At 42.8% G+C, this 20,771-nt stretch overlaps 1 protein-coding gene across 1 annotated transcript in view; it reads left to right on the top strand.

Moving 5' to 3' along the window:
- myof (myoferlin) overlaps positions 1 to 20,678 on the top strand; it is a 33,841-nt gene extending 13,163 nt beyond the window's left edge. Inside the window, exons 8-55 of the mRNA XM_080020739.1 lie at positions 65 to 127; positions 201 to 251; positions 463 to 493; positions 782 to 897; positions 1,124 to 1,250; positions 1,585 to 1,688; positions 2,364 to 2,432; positions 2,539 to 2,582; positions 3,286 to 3,368; positions 3,684 to 3,722; positions 4,105 to 4,229; positions 4,549 to 4,662; positions 5,397 to 5,574; positions 6,000 to 6,124; positions 6,435 to 6,544; positions 7,021 to 7,213; positions 7,863 to 8,018; positions 8,241 to 8,372; positions 8,467 to 8,630; positions 9,317 to 9,431; positions 9,643 to 9,745; positions 10,309 to 10,451; positions 10,680 to 10,850; positions 11,534 to 11,627; positions 11,784 to 11,861; positions 11,983 to 12,164; positions 12,303 to 12,461; positions 12,859 to 12,960; positions 13,479 to 13,640; positions 13,788 to 13,953; positions 15,057 to 15,130; positions 15,325 to 15,381; positions 15,766 to 15,777; positions 15,883 to 15,981; positions 16,111 to 16,239; positions 16,442 to 16,597; positions 16,683 to 16,774; positions 16,899 to 17,069; positions 17,308 to 17,456; positions 17,588 to 17,727; positions 17,937 to 18,025; positions 18,321 to 18,416; positions 18,669 to 18,810; positions 19,051 to 19,150; positions 19,286 to 19,479; positions 19,977 to 20,086; positions 20,185 to 20,332; positions 20,543 to 20,678. Coding sequence (XP_079876865.1) covers positions 65 to 127; positions 201 to 251; positions 463 to 493; positions 782 to 897; positions 1,124 to 1,250; positions 1,585 to 1,688; positions 2,364 to 2,432; positions 2,539 to 2,582; positions 3,286 to 3,368; positions 3,684 to 3,722; positions 4,105 to 4,229; positions 4,549 to 4,662; positions 5,397 to 5,574; positions 6,000 to 6,124; positions 6,435 to 6,544; positions 7,021 to 7,213; positions 7,863 to 8,018; positions 8,241 to 8,372; positions 8,467 to 8,630; positions 9,317 to 9,431; positions 9,643 to 9,745; positions 10,309 to 10,451; positions 10,680 to 10,850; positions 11,534 to 11,627; positions 11,784 to 11,861; positions 11,983 to 12,164; positions 12,303 to 12,461; positions 12,859 to 12,960; positions 13,479 to 13,640; positions 13,788 to 13,953; positions 15,057 to 15,130; positions 15,325 to 15,381; positions 15,766 to 15,777; positions 15,883 to 15,981; positions 16,111 to 16,239; positions 16,442 to 16,597; positions 16,683 to 16,774; positions 16,899 to 17,069; positions 17,308 to 17,456; positions 17,588 to 17,727; positions 17,937 to 18,025; positions 18,321 to 18,416; positions 18,669 to 18,810; positions 19,051 to 19,150; positions 19,286 to 19,479; positions 19,977 to 20,086; positions 20,185 to 20,332; positions 20,543 to 20,581 — 5,496 coding nt within the window. The 3' untranslated portion in view covers positions 20,582 to 20,678. The remainder of the gene's footprint in view (positions 1 to 64; positions 128 to 200; positions 252 to 462; positions 494 to 781; positions 898 to 1,123; positions 1,251 to 1,584; positions 1,689 to 2,363; positions 2,433 to 2,538; positions 2,583 to 3,285; positions 3,369 to 3,683; positions 3,723 to 4,104; positions 4,230 to 4,548; positions 4,663 to 5,396; positions 5,575 to 5,999; positions 6,125 to 6,434; positions 6,545 to 7,020; positions 7,214 to 7,862; positions 8,019 to 8,240; positions 8,373 to 8,466; positions 8,631 to 9,316; positions 9,432 to 9,642; positions 9,746 to 10,308; positions 10,452 to 10,679; positions 10,851 to 11,533; positions 11,628 to 11,783; positions 11,862 to 11,982; positions 12,165 to 12,302; positions 12,462 to 12,858; positions 12,961 to 13,478; positions 13,641 to 13,787; positions 13,954 to 15,056; positions 15,131 to 15,324; positions 15,382 to 15,765; positions 15,778 to 15,882; positions 15,982 to 16,110; positions 16,240 to 16,441; positions 16,598 to 16,682; positions 16,775 to 16,898; positions 17,070 to 17,307; positions 17,457 to 17,587; positions 17,728 to 17,936; positions 18,026 to 18,320; positions 18,417 to 18,668; positions 18,811 to 19,050; positions 19,151 to 19,285; positions 19,480 to 19,976; positions 20,087 to 20,184; positions 20,333 to 20,542) is intronic.
- The last annotated feature ends 93 nt before the right edge of the window (positions 20,679 to 20,771 follow it).

The raw sequence follows: 20,771 nt of genomic DNA on the forward strand, positions 1-20,771 counted from the left end.
ATCTGAGCTACAAGTACTGTGATCCATCATCACCTTGAATCGGACTTTACTTCTTTCCTCCCAGATGCTGTTCTACAATGTGCACATGCTGCCCTCAGATTTGTTTGATCAGCACATCAGCATTCGAGTGAGTATTTGTGCTCTTAGTGAAATCCACTCAACGAGCCGCAGTGTCACAGTGAGCATCTTCTTCTCCACAGGTCTACGACTCTTACTCTCTGAGAGCTGACAGTCTAATGGGGGAGTTTAAGGTACTCTCTCTCTTCACAAAGTATTGATTCTGTAAAATGTGAGCAAATGTTCTTAAGAGTTCAGATCTATTCTGTAAACATTTTTTTTTTTTTTTATGCATTTTCAAAAGAAAAGTTCCATTTCAATAAACTTAATTCCCAATTGTGAATCTTTTGAAAATATGTGTAGAAATGATTTCCACTGTATTCACGCTAAACTGTTCCCTTGCAGGTGGATATTGGCTACATCTACGATGAACCTGGTAAGCTTGTAGTTGGAGCCGCCAGTATTTGCATACACAGTGGTGTGTTATTTCCATGTGCTAGGTGGAGGCCATTGTTTTGGCTTTGAATGAGTTTTTCTGTGGACACATGTGACTTTGATGGATAGTTACTTCTATACAAAGTGTAGGTTTTCATGTACAAACTCCCACTTTGTGTTCTTGTTGTCTGATTGTGTGAGATATGCGTGCCGGGACTTCCGTCCAGTTGCACGTTGAAGAATCAGGGAAAGGTCTACAGATTTTGAATGTTTGTTTGTCCTTGTGCAGCCCACTGCATTATGAGGAAGTGGCTGCTGCTGAATGACCCAGATGACTCAAGCTCTGGGGCCAAAGGATACCTCAAAGTCAGCCTCTTCATAGTTGGATCTGGAGATGAACCGCCGGTAAAACTCCCTCACACTCTGACCCGCTCTACCTGTTCCCTCTGCTCCCCATTTAAATATGCTGGCTGTAATATCTCTCCAACTCTTTGTCTCTCTTCCACTTTGGACCAATTTGATCGCTTATCTTGTATTAACTTCTATTCCTCAATTCCTCTGACACTTCTTTCTTTCTTTCTTTTTATTTCTTCCTTGCCATCTCTTTCATCCTCTCCGTCCTGTCCTGCAGGTGGAGAAAAGGGAGCCCAGTGCCGACCAGGACGACATCGAGAGTAACCTGCTTCTTCCAGCAGGAGTGACTCTGCGATGGGCCACGCTCTCCCTCAAGGTGTTCAGAGCGGAGGATGTTCCACAGAGTAAGACCAGAGTTGTTCTAACAGGACACAGGATTGTGTTTTTTAAAGAATCAACACACACACACACTCAAGGGTTGTAAAGCTAGGAGCAGTCAGAACTGTCAGACAATCAGCAAGCAACTCATACAACACTTTAAAAAAAATATATATATATATATATATATATTTATTTATTTATTTATTTATTTATTTATTTATTTATTTATTTAAAAAAAAAAAAAAAAAATATTATTATTTTTTTTTTTAAATGTCACACCGCCCCAAGTTGATGCGCTGTGGTCCATTAAATCTTAAATTAATCTTTTCAATCTGTGTTCTTCTTGTTCAATTTCAGTGGACGATGCATTTGTCCAGACAGTTAAAGAAATCTTTGGTCAGGGTGAAAACAAGAAGAATCTGGTGGATCCCTTTATGGAGGCTACCTTCGCTGGCAAAAGGGTTGAGATCCATTTCTATTTTGTTCTTTGGGCTATGTATTTGTATTTTGTATGCGAACTAACTACCCATTTCTATTTGCACTTTTAACACAAATAAAAATTAGAACTGTTTAGTTCCCACATCTTCGTTGGTGTTTACGGTTTTACAAATGAGAAGATGGGGTGCTCTTAAGCTGCCAAGCAAGACGGCCTTAAGCCTGAGACAAACCTCAATGGCCAGCCAAAGAAATATTCATCCATTTGTGAGAAGAAATAATACTTGAGAACTTGGGGACCTCAGAGACGAAATGGTCCCCTTTGCACCAACATCCACCGCTGTTCAGTAAATAACAGAGCCCTTGGTGTCCTAGGTGGCAGTTGCCTGATTGCTTATCCATCCAATTTGCCTCCGTTCGTGAGGGGTCTGGCTTTTCCGGAGAACCCCTTTGACCTTTCGGTCCCTGGGCGCAGTAGGCGCCTTCTAGGATCCATCCCTAGTAGTTAGGCAACTGTAGCTACATGGTGGGCGTAATAGCCTCAAAAGCTGTCTTGAGGTTGAGAATAACTGACTGAATTTTATGGCTTCATTCTTGACATTTTACTTGACATTGTTTTTATTATAATGTAGCTGAATCGCAAGTGGCAAGAAATAATTGTTTTGCTGAAAGATATGGTTGAGTTTGGTGTTTTCTTGCAGCTTTGTACTCAAGTCATTGAGAAGAACGCTAACCCGGAATGGAACCAGGTGCTCAATCTTCAAGTCAAGGTGAGAGAGCGTGTCAACACAATGGTCTGGTGGGAATGACCATAAAGGTAGGGAAAAATATCTGGTCTCATGCGGTGTCCCTTTGCTCTTTCATTTTCTGTTGTAGTTCCCGTCCATGTGTGAACGCATCAAACTAACTGTCTTTGACTGGTGAGTAGAGCAAGTTACCATTTGAGTTACACACTTAAAACATTCAACAACATTCTTTATTTGCAAGTCAACTTGTAATATTTGACTTTATTGTTATTTGTAGAAGAGTTATTATTTATTTATGTAATATAATTGAATATAATTATTTAATATATTTATCCAAAACTAGAATTATAGCTATTATAGCAACCACCTCACAGTTGGTGTGTTTACGCACACTCTCATGGCGCTGTTTCAACCCCATGAGTGCTGTGACTCAGGCTGGACGAGCCACTCCTTTCCTCTCCTCATATCTGGGATCCTGTTGGCACAGCCTGAACAGCAGCATAGTGCGTCTGTATGAATTAACAGGCCGTGCAACTCGCAGTCAGGAAGGCCAGTGGGAAGTGCGGGCAGGGAAAAGCCCGGAAAATAGTTGTTATTGTTCAGGTGTTGAAAAGCACCTCCGATTGTTGAGCTGAAAGGTACACTGCTGACATTATTCTGTAAAACTGACTCAAACACACAAATTAACTGGTTTTCCATTCAAATTGTACAGTATAGTTACCCTTCCAAATGTGTGACATTTGAATATTATCTGTTTAAAAATTGTGTGTGTGTGTGTGTGTGTGTGTGTGTGTGTGTGTGTGTGTGTGTGTGTGTGTGTGTGTGTGTGTGAGACCAGTAAGACTAATCTTGACATTCATTGCGTGCATGATTGCAGGGACCGTCTGACCAGGAATGATGCTATTGGCACCACATACCTGAATCTGGCCAAGATCGCCTCCTCTGGTGGAGAGATTGAAGGTATCCATCCATAAAAACCAACCCTAACTGCAGATAATATATTGTGCTATTGTTCCATCCAGTGTTTAGGAGTAACCAAACATTCTTAACCACCCTGACTTTCCTGAATCTTGATAGATCAAATGTAACAAACCCTGTCCTTCACGTTCGCCAACACTGGCAACAATTTATCACCTTACTCAGGACTTTAGATGCAGCCATTTCCTTTATGGTTGACTAACTTGGTGTACAAATGGAAAGATCTTACTCTCCCGTGTGCCTATTTCCTCAAGTTTAGAAATGGTACTTACATTTTTTTTTTTCCTCCTGGTATAGACGAACATGCAGGAAATGGGGAATATTCGTCATATGAAGGTTCAATTGTGGTTTCACTTGTTTTGTTCTGTCGCATGGTATGTGATGCGCTGAGCATGTGTGCAGGAAATTGTGCCTAATCCTCACCGCTCAATGAATTTGCACTGTGCTCTTTGTGAAACTTAGTCCCAAAGTGTTATATGTGCAACTCAAGCTAACCATCTCTGTGTTCAGTGTCTGTCTTGCCATATTGCTCTTTTTTTGACCAATGTTATTGTTTGTTTTGTTTTGACCGATGTTCACCATTTCTGCATGTGTGTGCTCCCTTTCCTACACCTTTAACACAGCCACCTTGACCTACTAACACTCTAGCACTGCTTAGCACGGCATGATTCTTACCTTTTTTAATGAAAGTGTAACCTGTTTACGTCTCCTTACTCAGCAAACACGGGTGAGTCTGAGGTGGGCTTTCTGCCAGCCTTTGGGCCCTCTTACGTCAACCTGTATGGCAGTCCCAGAGAGTTCACTGGCCTGCCAGACCCCTACGAAGACCTCAACTATGGCAAGGTATTCTTGTAGACCTGCTTTTTACCATTTGGTGCCAAGGACACCAAGTGGAGAAACAAGGCACTCCTCTTTGCTCACTGAAACTTGACTAAAACATTCTCCTCCTTTTATTATTGAACAGTATGAGTTGTGATCTATACCACTTAAATAATAAATTCAGAGACTGCAAACGCCCACATTCCACTTCACTTGTATAATGACACATTTATTGAATCAGACCTGTTCATTTCTGTTCTCTAGCTCACCTGGCTGTCTCTTTAATTAACCTTTTCCAATGTTTCAGAATTGATGCGAACTCACTGACTGTTTTTGTTGGCAGGGAGAAGGCGTTGCATACAGAGGAAGAGTTCTGGTCCAACTCTCCACCAAGCTCGAGGGCAAAGCCGACAAAACTGTAGATGGAATTTCAAGCGACGACATCCTGGTGGCCCAGGTACGGTCACCTTGCCACTGCAGTTCATGAAGGCTGGAAATAAGCTGTTTATTTCAAGATTCAAGATTTTTATTTGTCACATACATATACATACTTCCATACATATATGCAGTGAAATGTAATTTTCTCAATCATAGAAAGTTATTTATAGATGTAGGGTCATGATTCAGTCAGAGCTAGTCAACTTTTTGCCCCGGTAGTGTTGGCAAGATGTGGTAGCATGTTGCAAAGAACAGCAGACTTTTGAAAGAAGGTGTGGTGGTCTCTGCCTACAGGTAGGCTTTTAGGGAGGGAGACGGAGGAAAAAAAACGACGAGCCTGTGCGCCAATCCCCTCTGCAAGACAGACCAACATTTAGAAAGCCCCCTGCCCCGAGTTGGACCAATCAGCCCCGCGTGGGCGCTGATTCGGGGCAGCTTGGCGGCCGCAGAATAGGGAGCCGTGCTGTCGTCTTCAGCCGCGACTTGACCACTCCCCTTGGTCCGTCACAGAAGGATTTTCACATTTTGGATTCTATCTAAAAATATATATTTTGGTATATATTTTTTATCTATCGACTGAGGCACTTCAAAGTGGTAGAAATGCAGGAATCTCCAAACCCCTACAATTTACTCTCAAAACATGTTTTTGCCTGTTTATAAATTCTCACTATTAAAAGATTGGATTTTTCACTTCTCTTCTCTCTGTTCCCTCTACCTTTTCTCTTCCTCTTTCCCCTGTTGTTTCACTCCCAGAAGTACCAGAGGAGGAGGAAGTTCTGTCTGTGTGCGGTGTTCCACAGCGCCAGCATGATCCAGGAACCCGGTGAGCCGATCCAGTTTGAGGTCAGCATCGGTAACTATGGCAACAAACTGGACACCACCTGCAAGCCATTGGCCTCCACCACCCAGTACAGCTGTGCGGTATTTGATGGTGAGTCATAAGCGCCTAATGAGACGAACAAAATGTTGTTACACTTGTTTTCTCTACTGTAGCTCAATTTTGAGATGATCCCTTTTTATGATCAAGTCTATATACATACAGTCGAAAAGTAAGGTCATCTGTTTACTTCTGTTCAAATTCAAAATAAATTGGTTTTCTCAAGTGTGAAATATATAAATAGCGATCATATACTGTATGCACAGACAGTTGGTGTTGGTGGACCTTATGGGAATGTATTGGAACACAAGGCCTATAGCATGTAGACTCTGTTCCAAGCTTGTCATTTGAATTGTTAGAGACCTTCATTTTGTTTAAATTAGTGCCCAGAAATGGGCACTAATTTTAAACTTTTAATAATTGTGATAATTAATAATTAATAATTATACAAATAATTGTATTTGTATAATTGTGACCAGGTAACCACTACTACTACTTGCCCTGGGCTGACACCAAGCCAGTGGTGGTGGTGACTTCATTTTGGGAGGACATAAGCCATCGGCTGGACTCGCTCAACATCGTCCTCTTCATCACCCATCGCCTGGTGACTGAGGCCTTTTTTTGTTTTGTTTGTTTTATTACTGCCAAATAAAATTGGGTTATACTGGCAGCTGAAATGATTTGAATTGAAGTTGTGGATATAAAGTAGTTCTTGTACTGATTGTGTTGGGTACAGTTTGTTTTAGCCCGGTAGATTCAACAGTGTTATTGCGTGGTGCATTGTGGAGATTAAATCTGCTCTCCAAATAGTGCCGGAAGCCGAAATAAGTTTGGCTGTTCTGAGTTGTTTCTGTAAAGTTGTTACCATTGGCAGACTTCTCTTGCATTGAATGTTATTCATTGTGTTCCCTCAGCAATCGAACCTGGAGGTGTTTAAAAATGCAGTCTCAGCTAAAGCCACTGAGAGCCAGTTGGCAGAGGTGTGGCTGAAGTTACTGAACCAACTCATTGAGGACCTAGAGAGGTAAACTTAAAAAGAAGAGGAGAAAAAAAAAACCAAGTTCTTCATCTGGCTGGGTAAATTGGAGAAAATGATCATATTGGGGATAGGTTATACCAAACAAAATAAGATTTCCAGCATCAAGGTGCAGAAGGTGTACCTGATGGGCTTGTCCTGCCCTTCTGACAAATGCTTAATTCTTACTTTGCTTCCCACGGTCTGACGTCAAACCTTATCCATGGCTCTTTATCAATATCTGTACTTGTAATGGGCTTACCTTCTCATGGACTTGTCCTCTTTCACGGTCCAAGGTGGGCTTCAAACTGAAGGTTCAGGTGCATTCACGAGTTTGACTTTGCTAATTGGATTCACCTGTATATCCCAGCAATCAGTTTTATAACTAGGTTCCTGGGACAGAGGGGAAACAAAGATACTTTCATGGAGCAGGAGTCCCGTCCTTCGAGCACTTTGTATTTACAGTTGTCTCTGCTGTCTGTCAGTTTCCCAGTTCCCGAGCTGGAGGGGCGTGCTAACCTGACGGCCTTGGACATGCAGATCAAAAAGCTGCGAGACAGCACCATGACGACGATCCGGGAGGGAGCCAGACGCATGCGGGACGAGGCCAGGGTGATCCAGGATACACTGGCAGATATAGAGGAATGGGTGGACAAACTCAAACAGCTAGCCGAGGAGGTACAGTGATGGAAAGCAATAGAATCATTTCATAGACGTGGATTAAAGCAGCACTGTTTGACTTTTTGTATTTGGGGTGAAATTGGGAATGAAAGAGGAGCCGTTCTCCATAGTACAAGTCATTGCACCATCAAAATGATTTTTAAGCGGTTATTTTAACGTAAAAGTTATTCCTCAATGGAGGAAGTTGGTAATGGCCTACCTGTGTTTCAATTTGTTAAATTTGAGGCAGGTAGGAAAAGCATGAAGTCATAGTTACTGTATATTCTAGTTTAATGGTTCTATAAGTTTTATTGAACTTATCAATATGCCCTGTCAGTTTTGCCATCTGAAGGGTCCCATTAGGGTAGGAAGGATGTCCAACATGTCATTTTATTTGAGCTTCTATCTGAGAAGCTTATAATGCACATCACACTTGACCCCGGTGTGAGGTACAGGAAGGTGATAATCTTTGATATTTATTATTTGCATTCACCTGCTGCGAGACACCTTCTCCGTTTTATTTTTTGGAAGGCTTTAACCTTGTTTCATTTTACTCCAGTGCTTGTTACTACAAATGTGGTTATTGGGTTCCATTCTCTTACTCATTAATCTACCCGCAGTCACACTAAATGTATAGTGGAGGACTCATATGGTTGTATACATCCAGCCCCAGAACAGCATTCCAGATGTGATCATCTGGATGCTTCGAGGTGAGAAGAGGGTGGCCTATAGCCGGATTCCAGCTCACCAGGTGCTCTACTCCACGTACTGCGACGAGGCCTGCGGACAACACTGTGGCAAGACGCGGACAATCATCATGCAGGTACAAAGCCCGCAAAGAAATGAATGAACTGGACAACAAGACACAGCCGTCCTTTGCTGACCAAGAAAGAGGTCAAATGATGCTCATGGGAGGAAATGTTCCCCAGCTTTCTGTCTCCAGATTCACTCATTTTGTACAATAGTTGAGCAGAGCTGTCCACTGCAAACTACTATCTTGCCAAAACCGTAATGTGTGCACCATAACTTTTTGTTTTCTTCCCAGTACCCAATGGACAAGGACAAGGGGCTGAAGGTTCCTGTACAGATTAGAGTCAACATGTGGCTGGGTCTCTCCACAAATGAGAAGAAGTTCAATTCCTTCTCAGAGGGAACCTTCAGCGTCTTTGCTGAGCTGGTAAGTTATAAGGGAGATTTATTTGTCCAGAAAGATGAGCTGAAACAAAAACGTATGTTCTGTTGATTAATTCCACGGATAATGTTTGTTACAGTATGAGAACCAGGCCCAGATGTTTGGGAAGTGGGGGACAACTGGACTTGTGGGGCGCCACAAGTACTCTGATTTGACTGGCAAGCTGAAGCTAAAACAGCAATACTTCCTGCCCCCTAAAGGGTGGGAGTGGGAGGGCGATTGGTTCGTTGACCCAGAGAAAGGGTGAGCAAAAATAATTGTTTTCCCTTGAATCTTTAAAGACGATATAACAAGAGCCACAGTAAAATGTAATGTGTGTTATTTAAATCATTTGGATCGAGCCATCAGGAGGGAAGACTCAGATTTGGTTGTAAATCCCTGCCTGGCTCCCCAGCTGTATTTAGAGCGGAGTACTCTAAACATAGTTATTGTATTTGAATGGTTTCACTGCTGCGTGGAAGATCTTCTTCCTGAACATAAACACAGGAAGTGGCCAACGTTCTGATTCCCCAAAGACGCTAGCTCCAAACTCAATGTTTTCATTCCTCCTTTCATCCCAGCCGTGCCAGCTAGCTCGGCTCATTTATACAATGTTGGAGCTCTATCTGGGCAAACGCACACGAGGTACTTTAAAATTTGTTGAATCCTTCAGCCCCCCTTTCTCACACCCTGCCTTGACATCTTCACCGTTCATTGACTATTATGGCATTTTGCTCTTTATAATTGAATATATGCTTGTCTACATGGTAAACTCAACAAAATTCTCCAGCTCATGGGCACTCACTTTTGCAAAAACATCTTTATTCGATTTTTCCCAAATGGAGGCCTTGTATTGTGTCATTTCATTGTCACGGATGTTTATATGTTTGCAGATGTTTACGATTACACAGATACATTTTATCTAATACGTGTCAGGTGTGTTTTCTCAGTCTGTTAACTGAGGCCGATGCAGGACACACAGAGTTCATGGACGAGGTTTTTCAGAACGAAACGCGTTTCCCTGGAGGGGAGTGGAAGGCTGCTTCTGAACCTTACACGGATGTGGTGAGCTACAGACCTAAGGGATTATTCTTCAAAATGCTCTAATATACTTGCTTTAACTTAGATACACAGGCATACATTGTTTCTCACTTATTGTATTATCACAAATAAACTTAATCAGATACAGTACATGCATGGACGCACAAATATTTGCATGGATTTCACGCTCATTTAAAATTCCCTTTTCTTACGCCTGGGTCTTTGTGCTGTGCAGAATGGGGAGAAGAGCCAGAGTCCTGGAGAGTTTGACTGTCCTGCAGGCTGGAGCTGGGAGGATGAGTGGACCGTAGATGACAACAGAGCCGTAGACGACCAAGGTCTGGAAGAAAATCCGTCTCTACGCTAGAATTCTTGCACATTTTTAACTGTACATTTTACCTTTACCATGTGTATAATAGATATGTTTATATGTTTATTTATGAATGTTTCCTAATAATTATATGTTGTATGTTCATATTTTGTATGTATATATGTTGTATGTAGATTGGAGTTTGTAGTGAAAGTAATTTCACCCTGGGATTATTAAAGTATTTCTGATTCTGAGAATGAGAGCCAGGATCTGAGTAATTCCAGTTGGAAATGTATGAGCACGAGAAATGCTGAGCATGTGATGTTGAAGACCTGAATCTTGAAGATCTGCTTGGGCATTTTTGCTTAAAGTTATACCTCCATGCTTGAATATAGTAACTTATATAGTATAGTTTGGATTTGTTCTGTTCACCTAAAATACAAATTCAGCCCAAAATAAAAGTGTGTGTGTGTGTGTGTGTGTGTGTGTGTGTGTGTGTGTGTGTGTGTGTGTGTGTGTGTGTGTGTGTGTGTGTGTGTGTGTGTGTGTGTGTGTGTGTGTGTGTGTGTGTGTGTGTGTGTGTGTGTGTAGGCTGGGAGTACGGGCTGACTATTCCTCCAGATGACAAGCCTCGTTCCTGGGTGTCCGCTGAGAAGGTGTACCACGTGCACCGCAGGAGGAGGCTGGTCCGCCCTCGTAGGAGAGCTGCACCCCCTGCTGGCACCACGATGGAGGTCAGCAGCTGGAAAAACTCATTGATTACAGTTTTTAAGAACATTTGCTTTGTCGTAATGAAATGAACGTATGTGTCACGAGGCTAGTCTAATGAAATTATAATGAGTGACTATATGTTACAAGAATGCTCTATTCAGTAATTTAATATGTGAAAATATGAATACATTTCATTAATCATTTACTTGCTGTGAATGATTTGGACTGACAATGATTTTGTTTGGCCACAGAGGAGGGATGTTGGCGACCCTGAGGGCTGGGAGTTCTCTTCTCTAATTGGCTGGAAGTTCCACCGGACGGAGCGCTCATCAGACACATTCCGTCGCAGGCGCTGGAGGAGGAAGATGGCTCCAGAAGACCGCCTTGGAGCGTCAGCCATTTTTAAACTGGAGGGGGCGCTGGTATGTAATGCCTATTTAATGCAAATCTTGATGGATGAAATTAGATTTCAACCCAAACTTGAATATAGTAGAACCCCTTTTTCTGAACCTCACTTAAGGCTCAACTGAACCAGATATGCAAAGCACAAAATAACTTTATTGTCAAATGCATATTGAAACCTCATTAAGCACGTCATTAAGTACTATTTAATGTTCATTTATTTATCGATAATGCAAATATGATACCTTAATTATTATGTTTGTTTATGGCGGATTCTAGTTTTCATCTATATTTATCCATATTTTGGTCAACCAAATTCAAAATCCTCAATTCTTGGTTATGGACAAATGAGGTTATACTGTATATAAAAGCTCTTAAGAAATAGACACTTATAATTTGGCATACAGGTGTCGTTGAGAAGATAATCTCAGAATGCCATTTACATTTCTATTCTTTATAAACTTTTACGCCCTATTAAGGGGTAATTAAAGACAATAAAAATATGTCAGAAAAACTTTACTGAAATATCATAAACAAATAATCGGACCAGAAACCATATCTGAGCCATCGGTACAGCCCATATGACAAATATTTATTTTGTATTTAATCAGGTCATAAAGACTTGACAGACTATGGTGCCTGTGTGTGTGTGTCATGTAAACTGTGTGGAACGTCTCCCTGTCGTCCTGTTGGCTCTCTGCAGGGCGTGGACACCGAGGAGAAAGAGAGAGGATCCAAGGTCGACTCCACCAAGCTGTTTGGTGCCAACACGCCCACTGTGTCCTGCACCTTCGAAAGTATGTGAGACCATGTGCACGTCCACTCACACACTAACATACACACGTGGGCAAATACCTTCATACATCTACATCAATATAACAGACTATTCAGAGTTTCTCTTCCATTATTCCCAGTATGTGCTTTTATGAGTTGCCCTCTTTTTGTATTTTCAGGGTCGTACATCTACCATCTTCGGGTGTATGTGTATCAGGCGAGGAACCTGGTGTCCATGGATGACGATGGCTTTTCTGGTAAGCTGCAAGAAGAAACCAAACAAACTTTCAGACACACAAAGATGTATACAAATTCTTTAAATTGCTGCCGGTTTACAAAGTGTACTATTATAGTTACTAAAGACTATTTCTGCCGCAGATCCATATGTGCATGTTTCCTTCCTGCACGTGAGCAAGACGACGGAGAAGCTGAAGGCAACGCTGAATCCAACGTGGGACCAGACTCTGATCTTCAATGATGTGGAGATCCACGGGGACCCCCAGAACCTGGTCCACCGCCCCCCTGATGTCGTTCTGGAGTTTTATGACAACGACCAAGTGGTAGAGTGTGTGTGTGTGTGTGTGTGTGTGTGTGAGTGTGAGTGTGAGAGAGAGTGCGCGTGCTGACTATTCCTCCAGATGACAAGCCTCGTTCCTGGGTGTCCCTGTGTGTGTGAATCAATACTCTCTTCTGTTCAGGGGAAAGATGAGCTGCTGGGCAGGAGTGTGTGCTCCCCCATGGTGAAGCTGAACTCTGGCATGGCTCACAGGCCCAAGTTGCTCTGGCACCCCATCATCCAGAAAGGTCAAAGGGCAGGGGAGGCCCTGCTAGCCGCTGAGCTCATCCTCAAAGACAAGGTCAGTAACGGTGGAAAGCATGACTGTAGTCAAAAGATAAAGTTAGAAAGGGAGAAAAAAAAATATTCAAAATGCTTTGAAAAACAATCAATCAAATTTGAACCGTTTTTCCAAATGTTGGTAAATTGTTGACCAAAATTGGAGAGGGGGATGTTTTTCTTTCTCCACACAATAACATTCAGTGCAATGAATTCAGTCAATAACCTTAACCTGTTATTAGTAAGGTACTGAACATTCTATTTTGAATTTTTTTTTAGGGAAGGAATAGTTCCTCTTGTTTGACCTTAAATGTATTGACTCCCAATTAAAACGGTTATGTATTGAAACAAAGGGGAAACCCTTGGTTGGTTGGTTTTGTTTATCTTTGTTTTGTTACTATCCTGTGTCCTCTCCCTAGTCGGGTGAGTCTGACCTCCCCCTCGTCCCCCCAAAGAGAGCAGAGAACCTCTATATGGTCCCACAGGGCATACGGCCCGTGGTCCATCTCACCGCAGTAGAGGTAATGCACACTGTAGATAGACAGACACACACACTGCAAAAGGTTTTTGTTTCTTTATTTAAACAAGGAAATTGTTAAATGTCCTTAAATCTATCAAGAAAATAAACTGCTACATTACATTTTTGATATAAATTGACCAGCAAATTATGTGTATGTGTCTTTTTGTCAACTTTTGAGAAAACATGTCAACTACTATACTCCCATAATTGTAGTGATTTATTTAAGGGAAATAAGTGTATATATTTATTTTAAGAGAACAGACTTTTGGTGCTCCATTCTGAATAAAGAAATTCAAGACAACTTTATTTTAAGAAAATCTTTTTAATGTTGTAAGATCGTTTCTATTTAAGAAATCCCAATAATATACCATGCATTCCTAACTGTCTTTTGTTTCTCAAGATTTCAAGAGGTTTATTTGTCTCATACATATACTGTATGCAGTGAAACGTACATGAGGCTGTATCTGTATTTGTGGTACATGGGTTCCTTTCATCCCTCATTTGTACATTTTTGGTCAGATCCTGGCGTGGGGCCTGCGCAACATGAAGCCCTACCAGCTGGCATCGGTTTCATCCCCCAGCCTGGTGGTGGAGTGCGGGGGTCAGAGGGTGGAATCTGCCGTCATCAAGAACATGAAGAAAAGCCCCAACTTCCCCTGCTCCGTGCTTTACGTCAAAGTGGTAATTTATAGACTGCCCAGGACCTTCTGTTGTTCACAGAAATCTTTTAAAAACGGAATAACTGTTTTTTGTATTTTCGAATAACTCATGCAGGGTTTTGTGGGTTCTTTTTTCCCCTTGCTTCCCCTGACTCGCCGCATCCTCCAGCTGCTCCCCAAGGACGAGATGTACACACCTCCCATCGTGCTGAAGGTGATCGACCACCGTCCCTTTGGCAGGAAACCTGTGGTGGGTCAGTGCACTATCACCTCCATGGAGCAGTTCAGATGTGACCCCTACGTCATCACAGCTGAGGGAGCCATGGCTTCCAAAAGTAAGGAGGCATGACACCCAAATGATGATACATGAGCAAGGACAAGCAAAGTAGGATTCAGAATACGTAAAATATAGTTAGGCTTTGAAACAAATATAAAGATGATGGCAATTGCGGTATACACCGATCGACCACACTTTAAAACCACCACTAATATTGTTTAGCTCCCCCTTGTGCCGCCAAAACAGCTCTGACCCGTCGAGGCATGGACTCCACAAGACCTCTGAAGGTGTCCTGTGGTATCTGGCACCAAGACGTTAGCAGCAGATCCTTTAAGTCCTGTAGGTTGTGAGGTGGGTCCCCCATGGATCAGGCTTGTTGTTCCAGCACATCCCACAGATGCTGGATCGGACCCTAACCCTGGCCATCCACATGATGTAGAAGAAAACGTGATTCATCAGACCAGGCCACCTTCTTCCATTGCTCCATGGTTCAGTTCTGATGCTCATGTGCCCATTGTAGGTGCTTTCAGAGGTGGACAGGGGTCAGCATGGACACTCTGACCGGTCTGTGGCTACACAACTCCATACACAGCAAGCTGTGATGCACTGTGTGTTCTGACACCTTTCTATCAAAGCAGCATTAACATTTTCAGTAATTTGTGCTACAGTAGCTCTTCTCTGGGATCAAACCAGACGGGCTAGAATTCACTCCCCACGCGCATCACTGAGCCCATGGGCTCCCATGACCCTGTCGTCGGTTCACTGGTTGTCCTTCCTTGGACCACTTTCGGTAGGTACTAACCACTGCATACCGAGAACACCCCACAAGACCTGTTGTTTTGGAGATGCTCTGATCCAGTTGTCTAGCCATCCCTATGTGGCCCTTGATAATGTCTCTCAGATCCTTACACTCTCTTACTGGCCACCTTATTAGATACGCCTGTTCAATTGCTTGTTAACACTAATAGTTTTAATGTTGTGGTTAATCGGTGCATAAATGCATACACACACATAAACAGAATATCCTGCTACACACAGGGACAAATGTGTAGAAACCAACTGGCATAAACATCCACAATGTAAATCCGACACTATAATAATGTACATATATAACAAGAAATAAGAGTGTAAGACACACACTCTCATGTTCTCTACCATTAGTGTCTCTGATGACGTCCCCTATCAAACACCTCTCTATCCACATGGAGGAAAACAGACCTCTGCTAGAAACTCAGGTAAACTCTTAACACTCCGCACTACTGTCTTTTATTTCCCAATAATAACCACAATAATTCATTCTTTAATCATTCTTATTGGCTCTAATTATTTTGAACAGTATTAGTTTGTTTGTAGTGCTTTGTAAATATCACTAAGAAAGGCCAAACTTGACACTCAATCAAATTTGGCCCTCTTTGGCTCTGGCTTACAGTTTATGTACAGTTTGTCAACCGCTCTCAACAAAATGGAGTCCTCTACCATCCACTTTGTATGTATGGTTCACCTTTTACTGTGTTCTAATCCACAAGGCTGGGCATCAATGACACCAGAGGGCTGATTTCTCACAAATCACGGCACTAATGAAATATCTACTGTATTCCTGCACAAAGGCTCCACTGCAGTTCCACAGCACTAATAATCTGCTCAGTAATTGAAGGCAATGCAATCTAATGTTCTTGATTAAACACGCCTCCTGCTAATGTTTTCCGCCGATGTTGCTTTTAATGTGAATGGCATTTAGACCACACAAGTCCCTTAATTGACCAGATATGTGGTTTTGATGATTGTCACTTGTGCTTTTGTGTGTTTGTTGGTTGTCAATGTGATTCCTTAACTGTTGTGTTTTGTATTCCCTTGTGTGTGTTATCCAAAGCATGTAGAGAAGGTGAGACTTCACAATTACTACAATCATCAACTCAAAATATTCCAGCTGCAACTGTTGAAAGGTGTTTTTAAGAAACGGAAATGACTCAGCGAATTCGACTTCTAGGAAAAAGAGACGATAGATTGGTGGAGTAAGTTCTACGCCTCCCTCGGCGACCATGAGAAATGCGGTCCTTACCTGAAGAAAGGGTACGACACTCTGAAGGTAAACTGGCCTCACTTCTTCCTTGGTACACAATCCAGTCTGGAATATTAAACTGAAATGTTTTGGGCTTTTTTTCAATTAGATAATCTTTGGCCGCGGGTGACTTGATTTGACGTTGCCCCTTTTCAGGTGTATGAGAGTGAACTGGAGCACCTCCCAGAGTTCAACGGGCTCACTGACTTCTGCAGCACTTTTAAACTGCTGCGAGGCAAGAATGAAAACGGGGACGACGACCCTTCTGTGGTCGGGGAGTTCAAGGTAGAGTCGCATACGCATGGCCACTCTGACATGAAATGTTCAGGATGCTGTGACATGTGAAGGTAGAAACTTTTAGCCTTGTGTCATAAAATAAGATCTCTCCATTCTAATATAAAGGATGACTTTTAATCATCAGGAATCTCAAAGCAACAGCTTCTGTGTGTGTGTGTGTGTGCGTGTGTGTGTGTGTGTGTGTGCGCAGGGGTCTTTCAAGGTGTACCCCCTGCCGGATGACCCTGGGGTGACGCCTCCTCCCCGGCAGTTCAGAGAGCTGCCTGACAGTGGACCTCAGGAGTGTCTAGTCAGAATCTACGTGGTCAGGGCTTTGGACCTGCAGCCCAAAGACAATAATGGCCGGGTGTGGAACACACACATCCAAATTGTATTTATTTTTTCTTTTGGTTGTTGTTTTTTTAATCTGCTTTCTCTTGTCCCCTTTTCAGTGTGATCCCTACATCAAGATATCACTGGGAAGGAAAAGCATCGATGACAGAGACCACTACATCCCCAACAACACCAACCCTGTGTTTGGAAGGTATGCCCTCTGAATGGACACGTGGATGTTTTCATTCATGAAAATATACGAAAGAATGAATTGCTATACAACTTCAATCGGGTAGTTAAGACTAAACTCAGTTTGTTTTCCGTCTCCTGTGTAGGATGTTTGAGATGACGTGTTTCCTGCCCCAGGACAAGGACCTGAAGATCTCCGTGTATGACTACGACCTCCTGACCCGGGACGAGAAGGTCGGCGAGACGGTGATCGACCTGGAGAACCGCTTCCTGTCCCGATACAACTCCTACTGCGGCATACCGCAGACCTTCTGCATGTGAGCCTGGAACCTGGGAGGGATGGGGGCGGTCAATTCCTCATATACATTTTAATGCTTTACACTCCGATGGTGGCAAGAATAGCCTTCTCCACTGTGGACATTGACTTTGCTGGGATTTTGAGATGTGTGCGTTTCCCCTACCTTCATCCCATTTAGTCCAATTGTTTTGACTTTATATGTGGACCGAACTCTTTTCAAGTCCCCAATTGACCTTAGTGTCTTCGCCGATTTTCAGTTCTGGCACCAACCAGTGGAGGGACCAGCTGAAGCCATCTCAGATCCTGGAGAACCTGTCCCGTCTCAAAGGCCTGTCCAAACCCAGGACGGAGGACAACGGCACCTCCTTGACCTTCAACGGCCAAGACTACACACTGGCTCATTTTGGTAATGTCCGGCAACATCCTTCTATTCTTCAGTTTGTAACATGGTGGGTTACCTTTTGCGATTAAAACAGCAAAATGTTTCTTAAGAGTACTCTAATTTAGAGCATGTGTGTGGAATATTTTCCCATCCAGAAGGCAACAAGGAGGTGCATCAGCATTTGGGCGCGGCCCGGGAACGCCTCTCTCTGCATGTGCTCAGGTCGCACGGTCTGGTACCGGAACACGTGGAGACCAGGACGCTGTTCAGCAGCTTCCAGCCCACCCTCTCTCAGGTGTCACAACACACACTTTCCTAAACGCTACGTAACCCATGCAGTGTCTGAGGAGTTGTCCAATGCACTAGTTGCAGTACTTTTCATTGTTAACTTGAAGTTGAAATGCCTGTTCATACTCCTCATTTCAAACCTTGTGACGTTGAGGGTGTTGTGTTGATGCAGTTGCTGTGCCTTCTGACCTCTGCTCTGTTTGTCTCTCTATTCAGGGAAGGCTTCAGATGTGGGTGGACATTTTCCCCAAAAGCATTGGCATCCCGGGGCCTCCATTTGACATCACACCACGCAAGGCCAAGAAGTAGGCTGTGCTGCACTTCAAAACTTTCCAGTTATATTTGGTCCAGCATTGCAAAGTTCTTAACTTTGATTTTTTTTTTAACGTGAAAGGTTTTTAATAAAGATAAAAGGTCATAAATGAGTAACTTAACTACAATTTATTTGCAACTTGATTTTATTGGGTGTCTTACTTGGGATGGCCTTGATGCACTGTAAGAAATATTTGATACTTTTATTGCTGGAACACCTCGTTCGTCCACCGGATGCAAATGTCACTTAAAAAAATCGATCATTAAGTCTTTCCTCTATTTCCACAGATACCAGCTCCGTCTTATCGTTTGGAACACCACCGACGTAGTCCTGGACGAGACCAGCATCACCAGGGAACACATGAGTGACATTTATGTCAAAGGGTACATTACGTTAAATCACACAGCCCAAGCTTTTTTTTCTTTTTTGGTGTCAGCTTTGTCCTTGAGGCTGCTTCTTTGGCCAGATCCAGCCTCTGAAATTCCGTTCTCTTCTGTAGAGGTTTCCAGATGTTTTTCTTTCGACCGCTCAGCAAAACACGGTTGAACATCAGCTTTGGGATTTTTTTTCTGGGATGTTTGGGAACCTGTGCCGATTCTAAATGGGGACTTGTCGAACCTGCTGTACCTGTCCAGGTGGATGCCCGGGATGGAGGAGAACAAACAGAAGACTGACGTCCACTACAGGTCTCTGGACGGAGACGGAAACTTCAACTGGAGATTCATCTTCGACTTTGAATACTTACCTGCCGAGCAGCTCTGTCTGGTGTCCAAGAAGGCGAGTCTTCCCTAAAACCAGTATTTCCTCTAACCATTCAACGGGGGAAATAAACTTTGGTTGTCATATTCACATATTGGAGGTTATCCATGAAACTTGAGTTTTTCTGTCCATTATATAGTATATTAATGGCAAACCAATCAGAGGCTTTTTGAATAAATTTAATTCAAAACTTCTAAAAAGTTTACAGTTGTGTTTTCATGTTTCGTGTTATTCATTATTATTATTTATTTTTATCAGGAGCACTTCTGGAGTCTTGACAAAAGCGAGTTCAGGATACCCCCTAAACTGGTCATTCAGATATGGGACAATGACAAGTTCTCGCTGGACGACTACTTAGGTGGGTCCTTGTTTTATTCACATCCACACAACAGCTCTTGAAGTAAAATAAATAATTGTGGTGAAACTAGGAATTTCCAAATAGTGTAATCAACATTCTTGACTCAAGACTAATATCTGTACAATCACATGGCAGGCGTGGTGGAGCTGGATCTGCGAAACCTGACGCCTCCCGCCAAGACCCCAGAAAAATGCAGCCTGGACATGATGGACATCCTTGACGTGGGAGCAGCCAACAAGGAAAACCAGTCCAAGTCTCTGTTCGCTCAGCACTCCGTCAGAGGGTGGTGGCCCTGCTCCATCGACGAGGGTGGGAACAAAGTCCTCGGCGTAAGTGGAGACAGATGGTTTGAATTGGGGTTGATAAAGGTGTCTTTCTCTCACAAAGGCTGATGGGAAGTAATAAGGTGCTGAGTTGCTAGTAGAGGTAAGAGTGACCCAGCTAAACATTTTGGGCGTGTACATAGATCATAATGTAATACAACTACAACCCACAAGATGTAACCTTCAATTACAGTACGAGTACTCATAGCCATATCTAAACAGTGGACCAGTCAGCACTTACCGATGCTCCTACTTTCTGTGTGAAGCTCCTAAATATCTTCATTCATTTTGCAATGGTTTAGATCTCTGCATTGCTGTTGCTATTTGTGTCAGACAAAAATGTGAAGTCACAATGACGTACACATTTTTACTATCCATCTAAAGTCTCTGCCTAGTGCTAGCTGCTATCATAGCATGAGATTAGGCTCAAATGAACCTTTCTACTTGGGTCCAGAGGGTTGTAGTGTGCATTAAATGTCATGGTGGCACGTCTTCTTCTCCAGGGCAAGGTGGAGATGACTGTAGAGATCGTAAGTGAAGCGGATGTGGATGAGAGACCTGCAGGGAAAGGCAGGGACGAGCCCAACATGAATCCCAAACTGGACCCTCCCAAGTAAGGAAGCTCAGGGCCACACACAGTTGACGTCAGTTGTGCTACACCTTACTCAGTGTCACAAGTTGACCTCGTGCACTTTTCTTCCTTGGGAACAGACGCCCGGACACCTCCTTCTTCTGGTTCACCAACCCTTGTAAAACCATGAAGTTTATCGTGTGGCGTCGGTTCCGATGCCTCTTCATTGGACTCATCCTTCTGGTCATAGTGCTCCTCTTCGTCGCCATCCTCCTGTACTCTTTGCCGGTAAGGACAGGAACTATCTAAGCCAAAGGATCATTTTGGGAAGCTCATTTTGAAATCTACATTGCAAGTATTCATAAATACATTAGGACACATTCCTAATTACTCTCATAAACAAACAAGTTAAGACAACATATCAATTATTTTATTCAATTGCTAAAGTTGGAGGCAATGCTAGAAAGCAGATGTGATTATTCCTTTTTTTGTTCTCAGAATTACATCTCCATGAAGATTGTGAAGCCGATGAGTTAATTCTGGAACGCTCAAGTCATCGGAGCATTCACAATTGCACTACGTGAAATCAAGTTTGTGGTTTCTGGCTTGATTTCTACACATTTTATATCACGTGTCTTATTCACCTTTACACTGCTTTACATTTTTGTTTCACATTCCTTAAATAGCAGAACCACTGTAAATAGAGAAACCGTTTCCACCGTTTGAT

The sequence above is a fragment of the Zeus faber genome, assembly GCF_960531495.2.
Source record: "Zeus faber genome assembly, chromosome: 20".
Lineage (NCBI taxonomy): Eukaryota > Metazoa > Chordata > Actinopteri > Zeiformes > Zeidae > Zeus > Zeus faber.